Below are 13026 nucleotides of genomic sequence, written 5' to 3'. Positions count from 1 at the left end.
GAAACAACCATCGTCTTTTATAGCAAGCCCGAAAGAAAACAGGGCCAAATAGAGCAAACACGAGCAAAGATATTGGGGGGAAGAAACTTGATCAAGTCTGCATAGGCGCTAGACCAGGCACACCACTGAAACGCTCCTCGCGCTCAGTCTTGAACATGATCTGTACCCAGAATTCCTTGCTATCCTCATCAAACCAAGTCCAGTACTGGCCATCCCGGCGATCAACCTCCTTAGCCTGTAATTTGAACCCACAGGTCTGGTAAGGCTCAGCAGCAACCACCAGGTATTGGTACTTGTTATCCGGCTCCTCGATCTTCTGCTCAAAGGCTGACATAAAGCGCACGCGTGGTACGACACCGGGCGTGATCTCTTGGAACTGCAACTGGAACAGCAGGCCCTGTTGGCGCGTTAGAGGGTCCTGGATCTTAGTGATTTTGTAACCCGGCCGGCCGATCTTGATCATCTGCTTCTTGACTTGCACGCCTGCGAATCCGGCCATGGAGTTCGGGTCCTGGCCCTTGCCTTCGCGCTGCTCGCGCGCTGCTCGTCGTGCGAGGTTCGTTTGGTGCTTGCGGCCCTGGGTGTGGGCAAGGTAAGAGCCGTCATTTTGGTGCACTGTCAGGCACAGACGACACTCGAAGCTGCCGACGTGGTTCTTGAAGAAGTAGGGGTCTTTGTCGAGGTCGATTGACTCGAGTGCGAGCTTGCGCAGTCGCTCGCGACGGTCGGCATTCGATGCAGATTGGGAGGCGACACCGCCGCCGCCGAATTTGGATCCTGCGCGATTCTGGGGTTGGTGTTAGCATGGTCTATTTCAGGGTATGTAGGTAAATTGATTGGCGCTCTATTATACAGCTGGAAGGTGTACGTACCTGATAATCCATTTAGTTGGTCGCTGAGAGAAAGTTGATGAAGATTAAATCCAAGTAGCGCTGAAGCCCATATTTAGATTAGGTAAGCAGATATCTCACGGGCATGGATATCACAGTAGAAGTAGCAGACTCATGCAAAACAGGCAAATGACCCTGCTAGGTCTGAGTTGAGTGATGAGTGCTCCGACTTTGGGTCAACGTCTGTCTTTTGACGGCCACCTATGTACTGTCCGTTATGTGGGCACCGTTCAAGGGACCACAGGCGACTGGTTAGGCGTTGAATGGGACGACACAACCCGTGGCAAGCACTCAGGAGAGCATAAAGGCATTAGATACTTCTCGTGTATGTGGATGTTACTATTTATTATAAAATTGCTGCTCACACTCCTCCAGGCAAAAGCAACCAACCCACAGCGGGGTCTTTTGTTCGTCCCTCCAGACCATCAGACCAACCCCGGAGCTTCCTTGAAGCCCTACGGGAAAAGTATGCTTCTGAGCCTGTGGAGGACGTGGCATCAAATGCTTCAGCAACCGGAGCATCTGTCAGAGGAAAGGCAATTGAAATCAGCGGCAAGATCGTTGAGGAAGTTGGCTTCGACAAGATTCGGAAGCAGCTCGCAGAACTCCAAGAGTTACGCATCGTGCTACTTGATGGACTTAGAGTCGTCGGTGTCTCATCATCCTATGAACAAGATCATGATCCGGACAGTGATGTTGCACGAAATATTGGGCGAACTTGTCCCAAGATCACAGAACTCGATCTCAGTCGAAGTCTATTGAGTCGGTGGCATGATGTTTGGGACATCTGCAACCAGCTCAAGCACTTGAAACAATTGAAGCTAAAGTGAGTTTCCGCCAGACTTCCTTGGTGTAATATATCGTGATTAGAGCTGACCTCAGACAGTGGCAATCGGCTCCAGGCATTGGATGATACCTTGGTCTTTGAGGGCATCACTAAACTACATTTAGAAGAAACACTGCTAAGCTGGGACGAAGTATGCTCTCAACTCCAAACAAAATTGGTATCATCACTAATGCTAACATAGATTGCTGCAATTGCATCGCGATTCCCTGGCCTAACATCTCTCACAGCCTCTGGAAACCAGCTCTCTGAGATATCGTGTGAACTCCCCCACACTATAACGACATTGGTCCTCGAGAATAACGATATCACCTCAATATCAGCTTTGCGGCACATATCTGAACTTCCAGACCTGGAACACCTCTCCCTTCGTGGGAACCCCATCAATACGGTAAACCGCGACACCGCAGACACAACGCTAGACTTCCAATTTCCACCAACTCTGCGATCCCTCGATCTCTCACGCAACAGCATCACCTCTTGGGCCATCCTCAACAAACTCCCCACCGTGTTCCCAGGTCTAACCACCCTCCGCATCTCCGGCAGCCCCCTCTACGACCAACCCCCCTTCCACCATCCATCACAGCCGCAACATCATCAGACTCCAAACCAATGACCGTCGACGAAGCATTCATGCTCACCCTATCACGTTTCCCGCCAACACTCACAACCCTAAATTACAGCACCATCTCTCCGCAAGACCGCTCAAACGCAGAGATGTACTATCTCTCCCTCATTGGTAAGGAGCTTTCCGCCACAACGGAAGCAGAAGAGCCCGCTATCCTCGCCACGCACCCGCGTTACAGCGAGCTGTGCGAACTGTACACCAATCCAACGATCACCAGAGCAGTTGTCTCGGATGCTTCCGGGACGCGAGTGATCTATCCGCGGTCTGTGGCGGCGCGGTTGGTCAGAATGGCGTTCCATTTTGTACAATACTACGATGATAATGACCCCGGCGCATCCAATGATCGAGTCGTGGCCAAGGAGATTCCTGGATCGTTCAATACATACCAGGTCAAGGCGCTGGTGTCGCGGCTCTTCGGACTTCCGGCATTTGGGTTTAGATTGATATGGGAGACGGATGAGTGGGATCCTGTGGAGAGGGAGGCTGCTGATGAAGCTGCTGATTGGGATGACGATAGTGAAGATGAAGTTCAGGCTGAACAGGCTAGACCTGATTCAAACCCCCATGCCCCTGGTAAAAGCCGATTCGTGCGCCGGGAGATTGAATTGGTTGATTCAGCCAGAGACATTGGGTTCCTGTTCCAGGGTGAAATTGGAGAGCTTAGGATTCGGGTTGAGATGTCTGACTCTCCATCAAGAACCTAGAGCTTTGACTCGGTTGACAAAATACTTTCTCTACATCTATGCACAGAGTTGGAATATTTAAATTTTTTTTCCTTGGTTTTATTTGATTACCATTTGAGGGTAGAAGTAACAAATCCACAAGCCGTGGCCTGGGAAATCTTCGGGGTATGGAACTCCCGCAAGAAACAGAGGATATATGCATACAAGACTGGTGAAACCTGTCCAGGAGGGAAGAAAAGGCCGGAACGCCATAGTGCTTTGCTCGTTCACTGCCCAGTCCCCCAAACCCCAGTGGAAACAGAAAAGACATGTTGAACGGGAAGTTGTTGGAGGTCGTATCATTCAGCAAAGGAAAAAGAAAACGCCTGAGCCATGATGCTTTTTTTGTCGAGCGCAAAAGAACAAAATGAGATCCTGTAAAAGGCAGAATCGAGAAAAATGTAATGGTCCTCGAGAACACATTATGCAAGCGGTATGAGAGAATATGAGAGAGAAGCACGGGACATGTTGGGCTGATTACCCACGAGCAACCCACCATGAGCGGACAGCCATGCAGCAAATCCGTTTGTAGATTTGGGTTGTGCCCTTGCCCTCGGCTTCCTCTTCGAGGAACTTCTGTGCGACGAAGAGCTTGGTTCCTGATTCCTTCTCGGTAGTGTAGCCCACCTTCGGCAGACTATTAGGGAAATCAGCCCAGCGCTGACCTAGATGACGCGCCACGGAAATGGAGTAGATGATGTCGCGGTTCTCATATGTATCCAGTAATTGTCGGCATCGACTGAGAGTGTCATCTATTTGCTTGGCCGAACTTGCTTCATTGTCATAAAGCGTGAGGAATTCTCCGACCTGATCCCAGAAGTCGAGCTGGCGACTCTGGAACTGATCGGGGGTGTTCGGGGGATTGGCGGCATCCATGACTAGCTCCCGCGACAAGATATTTGAGTCCATGTGGGTCCACGTGAGTAACGCCTCAACGACGTTGAGTCTGCCACAAGCCGCACAAAGATTCCAGTCTCGCCCTTGTTGCCCAGTTTCTCCATCTGGTACCTTTCGGCAAAGCGCCATGCTCTTCCAAATGATTGAGGCCTCAAAGCTCTCCAGCCGTGCAAGGGTTTCACCGTCTTGTAGATTCCACTCATTGAAGGCATTGATCAAGGCCGAATAATCTGCCATCAGCTGGGCATCGGCCATCAGAAACGACAAAGCCTTCTCTGTGTACCAGCGGACCTCGAGAAGTTTATCGATAGCTGGCGCATATGTGGCCAGGAAGACTGCCTGGATTTCTTCAAGACGACCTGGCGGAAGAGTTCCGATAGTGTGAGGGGGAGGTGGTGCGATTCCCCTTAAAGAGAAAAGGTCATTAACGTAAAGATTTTTAGCTGAAAGTATGGATGGTTAGCTCTTTCGATCTTGATCCACCTATTGTTCGCGATGGGACGAATATAAAGCATGTTTAGTGATCTCACCTTTGTAAGCAGGCTCTGAGCCCTGCGGGCGGGGTGCGACAGTATTTTGCATTTCTGGATGGTTTGAATGATTGTTTGCGCCCAAGGAAGGATCGATAGAAGCTCCGTGTTCGTGTTGTTCAGTAGAGGCAGATGGCGATTCGGAATGGAGAGAAGGTGCAAACGGTTGAGACGACGCGGGCATGTACCCAGGAGGCGCAGATGGATATGAAGGTGCTGTTGGGGTCGTAGTAGAAGGGCCTTGTGGGTTAACCACTAACGACGGAGGAGGGTTAGGAGCTGGCTGGATAGCCGAAGGTGTGGATGCTTGAGTTCGAAACACAGGGTCGTAGCCTAGGCACTCGCGTTTGCTTTTCACGCAATTTCTGCAGACAGGGTGTGCTTCGTCACACTGAATCAAAGTCAGAGGATTGAAATCAAAAATGAAAAAAAGATGTTAAAAAAGGTTGAGTTTGGGAGGTGGGTTTACGCGGAAGGACAGAATATGGCGGGGTCTGCGGGCACAAGCGAGGCCTCCGCCCCGCGCGCATCTACATTTTGCGAACTCACCTTGATTCTTCGTTTGCGACAAGTCAGACAACCAGTTTTTGTTCGTCGCTTGACTTCTTTCTTGTGTCTATTCCCCGATAACATCTTGTTCGGATCTCCCGGTAGTTGATATCGCATTTGCGCATTTCCTTGTCCCATATTAGACGGATAACCAGTCATGTATTGGCCCATGGATGCCATTGGAGGCATATTGTTTGGAAGTGGCGAGCCTATTGGTGCCTGTGGAACCTGCCCTTGAGTACCAGAGTTGTGATACATGTCGTTTTGTTGGTAATGTTGTTGCGGCTGCGCCTGGAACTGGTGCTGGGTCTGTGTCTGCGGTGTGCCCGGTTGCTGTGACTGAGCAGGGCTATGCGAATATTGATATGTGCCATTAGAGGGTGCTTGATAGTGAGATACACCGTTCACCCCCGAGTGCTGAGATGTGTCATGTCCAGTGCCTGTAGAGTCGGGCAGACCAGAGTTTGAATCGTGATGGTCCAAATGACTTTCATCGCGAAACTCATGCTCGTCCATTGTTGGGATATCATCGGTTCCGATTGCTGGTAAGGAATGATCGAGTGATGAAAGACTTGTATCAATCGCAGGCAGTGACATGTCTTGAGCCGTAGATGGGCCAAGTGAAGGTAAAGCGTCAAAAGAATTCAGCCCAGAGTCCCCAAAGGCTTCCGATGAATCCATTGCTGGAATCGACGAATCAATCGGAGGAAGTGATGATTCAATTGATGGTAAAGTCACATCGGGTTCTTGTGCTTGTCCTTGTGCTGGCTGGTTGACTTCTTCTGGAGGCTGATACGTGCTCGCATCTTGCGTCGTTGGCTCTGCCGGTGTTGGGTCTTCCGGTGCTGGGTCTGCGGTGGAGGAATCTGGCTGTGCTTGCCCTTCCTCTATGTGCGTCGGCTCGTGGCTTGGCTCCGTTGGGGCGTTGTTCGGTTCCGCCTGAATTGGCTCGTCCTGGGGTGGAGGCTGGCTTGTCTCAGTAGCTAGCGCATTGGGCTCGGTCGCGGGATTGGGCGATTCGCCAGGCGGGGCGCTTGAGTCCGTCGGCTCCGCCATATTGGATTTTTTGCGGCCACCCAATAAGTAAAGTTATATGGATCGGATGGGAGTATACAATGGAAGTTTTCAAGTAGGTTTTCGAGGACAGCCTTTTCGGGGAGAGATCGAGTATTCAGGGCCTCACGGTCAAAGGTCGTCTGGCTTATCGCTGAGCGAAGTGATCACACCAGGTCGAACGGATAGGGAGTTAGAAATCATTTATTCCCTGTAATCTGTAGGGTCCAGCTGTGGTCAGTCAACCAGTTCATTCTGCCTGTAGCAATCGCGTCAGTTCCCCGCAGCAAAGCCCAAGTGCCATGAAATCAGAGTCCCCGGATTCGATGATGAGAGCCCAGCGAAGGGTATGGGAACACCAGGCTAGCACAGATCCCATGCTTCCACAACCTATCCCAGTGGAGGGATTTGAACCCAATGGGTGGATTAAATCGGGTCTATATTATAGTCCTCGGCGCAAAGTATGCTTTCTAGTGCAAGTTGCCAGTAATTCGATGACAAAGTCTCTCAAAAATCGCAGGTCCAGGTGTTCTGCCAGTGACTGAGGTTTTGTACGTCGCATTCGCGGTAGCCGACCAGCCTCGAGTGCAACTATCTCTATTCACCACCCACACAGAGGTTCGGGAATTCTCGCGAGGAGATGTTTGAAACTTCAACGATCTCACTCGATAGGAGGAATAATGGACATATCGCACAGGGAGGACGGGGCTGCGGCGCGATAGGACGATGCGCTCGAGGAACGGACGGATTGGCAGGGCTGCGGGGAATCACAACTGTCTCGAATTGCATAAGACTCACCAGTATGAATATATGGTATTAAACTGATCAATACACAAGTTGCTGTAAAACTGTGTAGATCTAGTTGTTGGAGGTCAAGAAAAGCGCGAATGAGGCTAAAGGAGCTTTCCTTTCCGGCGATGAAACTCTCCGCTTTGATTGCGATCGAAGGAAAAAAAATTATAGTGGCAATCACCGCTTTCTACCCCAACATTGCTATGTTTATTATCCACCCTACATTTTTTTCTACACAATTACTGAATATTGGCTACCGGATTTATGTTGGCTGCTATCTTTGGGTTTCAGTTCATAAAATTTAGAAAAAGTTGAGTTGAATTAGATATTGCTGCATTCAGCTGTCCTTGAATGATCTATTGAAACTATAGGTGGTTCGCAAAAACAACATTCAAGACACTTCCGAACTGGAGATTCACCGATTAAGGCTTCATCCAACTGAGCATGAGTTTTAGACCAAGGAGCAGTAGTGTAGCCCGGTCCCAGCAGCAAAGACTCCGGTCTCAAATATGATGACCGAGAATGAATTTGTTCATTGTACTTTGTATACAGCGACACATCTGCCAGATCCATCAATGAATAATGTGGTGAACGTTGACACTCATTTTCATCTGCTGGTATGGGCGATGGTATCTGTGATTGGCCCCATGCATGAAGTAAGGCAATTGAGGCCTGCTAGGTCAGGCCATCATTTTAGAATCGGATGCATAAGATCCCACGAGGATCATGGTGATCAGGAACGTGGGCTGCGTTTCCAAATTGGTCATGATAATAACATCGGTTTGGAATAAATACATCTTCAGAACGATATAATCATTTCCGCATGGTTTTCGGCTTTCGCTTCTTGAAGACAACACCGGGTGCGGCATCTTCGCTCTGGGGCTTCTCTTCTGTCACTGGCTCTGATGGGGTTGACTCTTCTGTCTTGACCACAGTTGATTCGTCTGTATCTTGAGACTCTACTTTGGCGGGCGTATCTTGTTTCTTGGCGGAACTGGTGGGTGCCGCGGGATTGGTCTCCTTTTCAACAAGCTCAGCCTTGGGTGTGAATGTCTTTGTCTTTTTGATTTCTTTGGTAGATGCAAGCAGGTCATCCAAATCCCCGTCGTCTTGTGCGCCGGGGTATTGCTTCATTCTCGAGCCCCAACCTTTGTTCACGACCGGTTCGGACGCATGTTCGTCCTCCTCATCCTCGCCTTCAAGCTTGCGCTTGCGCACTCCAACCGATTTTGTGGGGCCTTCCAGTCCCTGCTGGGGCTCTATCCTTGTCTCGGAAGTAGTCTGCCACTCTCCTGCTAATGCCATCTCAGCTCGAAATTCCTGGGGAATAGCGACTCCCATTTCGGCAAGCTGTGCAATCTGCTTCTTTCTCTCTTCTAAACTGGCAGGCCTTTGTGTGGGCTTTGCGGCTGGCGGCGCATTTCGTTTCGGGGGCGGTGCCTCGCCGCCCTTATCTGTCGCAGACCCGCCGCTGATGGCCTGTCGTAATCGCTCAACTTCGCTTTTTGCGCGCTGTGAATCTCGTTGTTGCTGCTCATTGTCCTTGTGGATTTGATTGAGAAAGCGTCTTAGGCTACCTTGATGTTTGGGGCTGGCTTCGTGTTGGGTCTTTTCGAAAGCCGTGTCGCGAATGAAGATCTTGCACTGTTTGCACCAGTGGCGCGGCTGTGGAATGATTAGCAAGGGACTGGTCAATTATTCGGGCACACTTACCGCAGATTTCCAGTATTCGGCCATAATGAGGTGCTGGAATTAGAAGAAACAAGTGTCAGTCACAATTTGATAAGATCGAGGTCTGAGTCTAGTCCCGAAGGAGCAGTGACCACAGGGCTCTCCGCTTTCTTCAATAACTACGGACATTGTACTCCACAGCTCAAAAACAACAAAAATAATATAATTAAATGGCACAGCGCATATTAGTTGTACATATTTCACCAAATCTACATCCAGACTTCTCTTTCTCTATTTCTCTCCGTCTTTACATTTCAGCCTGTTCCGGGACTGGACTCTTCAGTGTTCCTACTTCAAGAGCCATGCGAATGTTCTCAATCGTCCATTCTTCCATGGCAAGTATAGTCTGTTTTTATGTTAGCCTCATGGCCTTTCTCTCTCTGTGGATAGAACAAAACTCACCTCACTGGTCCAAGTACCCATGTGAGGAACCAGAATCACATTCTGGTTGCTTAGCAGGCCCGGATGGATCTTAGGCTCCTCTTCAAATACATCCAGGCCGGCTGAGAATACTTTACCGCTACCCAGAGCTTCGACCAAGGCAGCTTCATCCATGACAGCACCTCGGGCAGTGTTAACCACTACCACGCCGTGTTTCATCTTAGCAAACTCGGCTTTGCTGATGATGTGGTGGGTGTTTTTCTTTCGGTCATCAGAACATACTCCATGCATTGATGGGAAGTGAAAGTCACTTACATTAAGTGGCAAGTTCAAGCTGACCACGTCACTGGTGGACAAAAGCTCGTCAAAAGAAACATACTGAGCCCCCGCAGACATCTCCTCGCTGAGCTTGTGGCGATTATGATAGATGATTTTCATACCGAAAGCTTCAGCCTTCTTCTTCAGATTACGTCCAATTCCACCCATTCCCAGAATTCCAAGAACCTTTCCTTGGGGATCATGGCCAAGAGGTGGCGCTGGCTGACCTCGCCATTTGCCTTCACGCAGGGCATTCATGCCAGTGTTGAAGTTACGCAACGCTCCGAGGATCAAGAACATGTTGACATCAGCAGTGGCATCATCTACTGCGGTTGGGACATTAGAAACCCGAATTGGGGGATTGCGAGCACTGCACGCATGGACATCCACTTGATCGTAACCGGCTCCTATAGTTATATAAAGTCAATATATACTAGCCTCCCAATACTCATATATACATACCACAATGCGCGATATAGCGGAGCGATTGAGGTAGCACGCTCAGAAGCTCCTCATCTACAAATCCTGTAAAGGCTACAGAGGCAATGGTTCGGTAAATCGCAACCACACCGTCAAACTTGCCATCTTTGCACTCTTTAATGAACTCAGATCGTTGGGTCGCTGTTGATTCTAGCAGCTCTGCCACTTCACCTAGTGCAGCCCAGGCTGATTGTGCACTAATTTCGATGCCTGGTCAGTATCACGAATTAATGGACACCGATGACAGAATTTGTAAGATAAACTGACTGATCGATGACCCCAACGAGAAGCACCTTCGGCTTAGAGTCGGTGGAGCTCATTCTGGGAGATGATCCTTCTGTAATGTTAGTACATAGAAATTCAGAGAGTAACACAACAATTCCGAGAAGAATGAGAGGATCTTTTCAGCAATACTATTGTCTGCTCTCGGGTCGGAATAGGCCGAAGCGCCTTCTCTTGACATTTGACTTACAGATAAGGGATGTGGATGATTTCCGATCAAGGGCCAATTGTTGTTCTAAGTTGCGGATTCAAGCATCAATTCCTTAAATCAGCGGGAGAAAACAAAATTAAAATATAATCATTGAAGGAGCCCAGTGAATGAGGGTCATCATTATACGAAGCATCGGCCGAGAAGGGGGGGTAAGGCCCCACGCCAGACAAGTTCTCCGCATGAAGATGCCATTCGGATTCGGGCGATGTCTGCTAATACGTTGGAGTGGGTTTTTTAAGCTAAAATATCAGAAACAGAAAACCATTTATTCCTACTTCTTCAACTTTCAACACCAAGGTCACTGCAGTTAAGATGGTTGATGGTCCAACCTTGGTATACAAGGCAAGGAGATAACCCTAGATAGACCACTACCCTTCAATTAGAACACGGGTCCAATCAAACTTGTTCCATCGCTTTCTGAATCCGTCAACCCTTCGATCCCCACGATTCCATCGTCCCTGTCGTTTGATGACATCCGGCGCAACATCTAGCATTCCTCCAATGATCTCTCGTGCGAAGAGATCACCCCGAGGCCAGCGGTTGTCATCCTCAACAATGTGACCCAAACCACCATCAAGTTCGAACCAGACGTGGAAATAAGGCATCTCCTTTACCAAGGTTTGGCGGAAAGCAGACCGGCCCAATCCTTGCTTAGATTTCGCGAGTGTGTCGATAAGCTTTTTGTGCTGAGACCATTCGGATTCGGCACTGAGAATTGCTTCCTTGAAGAATGCAGGAGAAGTTTCTCCAAGGCTGTAGGGCAAGGGCACGACTTCCATTGATGCATGCTTTTTCCTTTGCGGCTGGGCTGCATTTTCATAGAAAATCACATCTCGACCTTGGTCATGGTACATGCGTGTGAGACTTTTCATAAAGTTGCGGATTTCCTCCCACTCATCGTCGTCGCACTCCATTAAATTCGTGCGATGTTGAATTGGTACAATGGTTGCACCACCCTCGCTTATCTCGGGCTCGGTGGGGAGTGTGAGGAAGACCCGAGTTGCAAGGGACACCACTGGGGCAAGAGGTGGTGTGCCTTTGTCTTCGTTGTGACAAAGCGGACAATTGTCCAAGATCCGGTTCATTTTGTGGAAATCGTTTATAGTTGTATTCTTGAGATCAATTTCAGAACGATGCACTCTTTTGGCTAGCTTGGACGCATTGTCGTCCATGTACTCCAAATCGTTCTAGCATAGGTTAGTATCCCAAACACCGATTATCATTCTCAGACTAAAACTCACCTCAAACTTGGAATCCCGGCCAATTTGATCCGCCAAACGCCTGCCCTCTCCGCCGAGTTGTCCTCGGGTTTTGCGTTCTTCTCGCACCATGTCTTCAATGCTCATATCTTCATTTGCCTCCACCTGGCCTCTCTCGCGACCCCTCTTGGTGTCAATGGCCTTAACCTCATTTCTTGGGCCTGCCAGCATGGGATTATGCATAACATCAAGAACCACCACATCGGGTTCCTTGCGGTTTGACATTGACGCAGCTGCCGTGTTATACTGCTCTTCGAGTTGGGTAGCGTCTGGAGCTTTTTTGAGCTTCGCTTTCATCATCTGAGCTTTGAGGCGATTCAATGCTGTCATATCGAGATGTTGAGTGGTCCTCGGGGGAGGCACAGTATCCATTTTCTTGGCTTGGCCCTCGGCTTTAAGCTCTTGCTCTGGATCCCGAACGTGCTCAAGTGGCCCACGTCGGATATTTTTCTCAAGCTTCCTTTCCTGGAATAACTCCCCGCTGGGTTTCTCCTTGCCCACGTAAGACTTGCCATACGTCTTGCGACGATCCATCTCGGTTTCTTCTTCCCGAGCATCGTCGAAAGAGCGTAAACTTCCAAATCGTTCGACGGCAACCTCTTCCACGGGCCTACCACTTTCTTTGGCCTCTCTGTAAATACCTTTGAGCTTTGTCATCCTCCACTGTGACCCCGAGTCTCCAAAAGTGTAGTCCACATCATGTTGAGCAGGCTCATCTTCTATTTCCTCGAGCGTTTTTCCATCGTTAAGATCACGGAGGTGTTTGTTGAGCTCCTTCTCATGAATCTTGAGTTCGTATCCCGCGTGAAGCATTTTTGGTTTGGCTTCCTCCTCGAGTCGCGTAGTGTCCGGTCGGTGAACATACTCAATATCGAGAGCGGAGGGTGCTTCCATCCAGGCATCCCGCTTCAAATTACTAGGCTCTTCCTCGGGCGCTGTTTTGGCAGCAGATGTCTCATCGTCTTTGGCATCGCATTGACGACGTTTATGGCCATGCTCGTCTCCTTGGTCGGTTGAACGGCGAGAGCGCTTGTGTCGGTGTCCATCATCGTCGCGATGTCGGGATTCACGGCCACGATCAACATCACGTTCCCTAGATCTGGAAGAATGCCGTCGGTGATGGCTAGAACGGTGATGACGGTGTTGTCTCGAGCGCTCTTTGCTGCGGTCGCGGTCGCGATTTCGGTCTCGATGATGTCTCTCTCGATCTGATTTTTCGTGTCGCTGTTCTTGTCCTTCCGCCAATGACTTCTCAAAATCTTCCAAAGTCATGGTGCACTTAAATACGGTGCAAGAGGGATGGAGCTGAAGCAAAAGGCAAAAAAGTTGGAATGACGTTCTAAAGTTGCCGGGCGGTCCAGTCGCAGATCTCGGCTTCCCCGCGACAAAAAATATTTCGAGAAAAAAAAGAGCTTATCTCTTCTTCACTTACGCATATTCAACCATTTCACCTTACAAG

General features: G+C 49.4%; 6 protein-coding genes across 6 annotated transcripts; 1 reads left to right on the top strand and 5 right to left on the bottom strand.

Annotated features, from left to right (window-relative positions):
* Window positions 1-91: 91 nt before the first annotated feature.
* Window positions 92-884, bottom strand: N7529_003909 (spliceosome assembly protein PRP11; the record flags this gene model as incomplete). Its single annotated transcript, XM_057239436.1, has 2 exons — window positions 92-787; window positions 873-884. The coding sequence occupies 2 exons, from the start codon at window positions 882-884 to the stop codon at window positions 92-94; spliced, it is 708 nt and encodes a 235-aa protein (XP_057098731.1).
* A 162-nt stretch (window positions 885-1046) lies between these two features.
* N7529_003908 (uncharacterized protein) lies at window positions 1047-3066 on the top strand (the record flags this gene model as incomplete). Its single annotated transcript, XM_057239435.1, has 5 exons — window positions 1047-1215; window positions 1266-1716; window positions 1777-1867; window positions 1919-2252; window positions 2321-3066. 5 exons carry the CDS (start codon window positions 1047-1049, stop codon window positions 3064-3066), a joined length of 1791 nt encoding a protein of 596 aa, XP_057098730.1.
* A 495-nt stretch (window positions 3067-3561) lies between these two features.
* On the bottom strand, window positions 3562-6116 carry N7529_003907 (putative C6 finger domain protein; the record flags this gene model as incomplete). The annotated part of the gene is made up of 3 exons (XM_057239434.1): window positions 3562-4424; window positions 4512-4902; window positions 5061-6116. 3 exons carry the CDS (start codon window positions 6114-6116, stop codon window positions 3562-3564), a joined length of 2310 nt encoding a protein of 769 aa, XP_057098729.1.
* A 1602-nt stretch (window positions 6117-7718) lies between these two features.
* On the bottom strand, window positions 7719-8642 carry N7529_003906 (putative formin binding protein; the record flags this gene model as incomplete). The annotated part of the gene is made up of 2 exons (XM_057239433.1): window positions 7719-8549; window positions 8619-8642. 2 exons carry the CDS (start codon window positions 8640-8642, stop codon window positions 7719-7721), a joined length of 855 nt encoding a protein of 284 aa, XP_057098728.1.
* A 357-nt stretch (window positions 8643-8999) lies between these two features.
* Window positions 9000-9635, bottom strand: N7529_003905 (uncharacterized protein; the record flags this gene model as incomplete). Its single annotated transcript, XM_057239432.1, has 1 exon — window positions 9000-9635. One exon carries the CDS (start codon window positions 9633-9635, stop codon window positions 9000-9002), a length of 636 nt encoding a protein of 211 aa, XP_057098727.1.
* Window positions 9636-10676: 1041 nt separating this feature from the next.
* Window positions 10677-12839, bottom strand: N7529_003904 (putative cell cycle control protein (Cwf19); the record flags this gene model as incomplete). Its single annotated transcript, XM_057239431.1, has 2 exons — window positions 10677-11495; window positions 11550-12839. The coding sequence occupies 2 exons, from the start codon at window positions 12837-12839 to the stop codon at window positions 10677-10679; spliced, it is 2109 nt and encodes a 702-aa protein (XP_057098726.1).
* Between the last annotated feature and the right edge of the window lie 187 nt (window positions 12840-13026).

The sequence above is a fragment of the Penicillium soppii genome (genome assembly GCF_028829465.1).
Source record: "Penicillium soppii strain IBT 18220 chromosome Unknown utg000004l, whole genome shotgun sequence".
NCBI lineage: Eukaryota > Fungi > Ascomycota > Eurotiomycetes > Eurotiales > Aspergillaceae > Penicillium > Penicillium soppii.
This window is presented reverse-complemented; position numbering and strand designations above follow the sequence as displayed.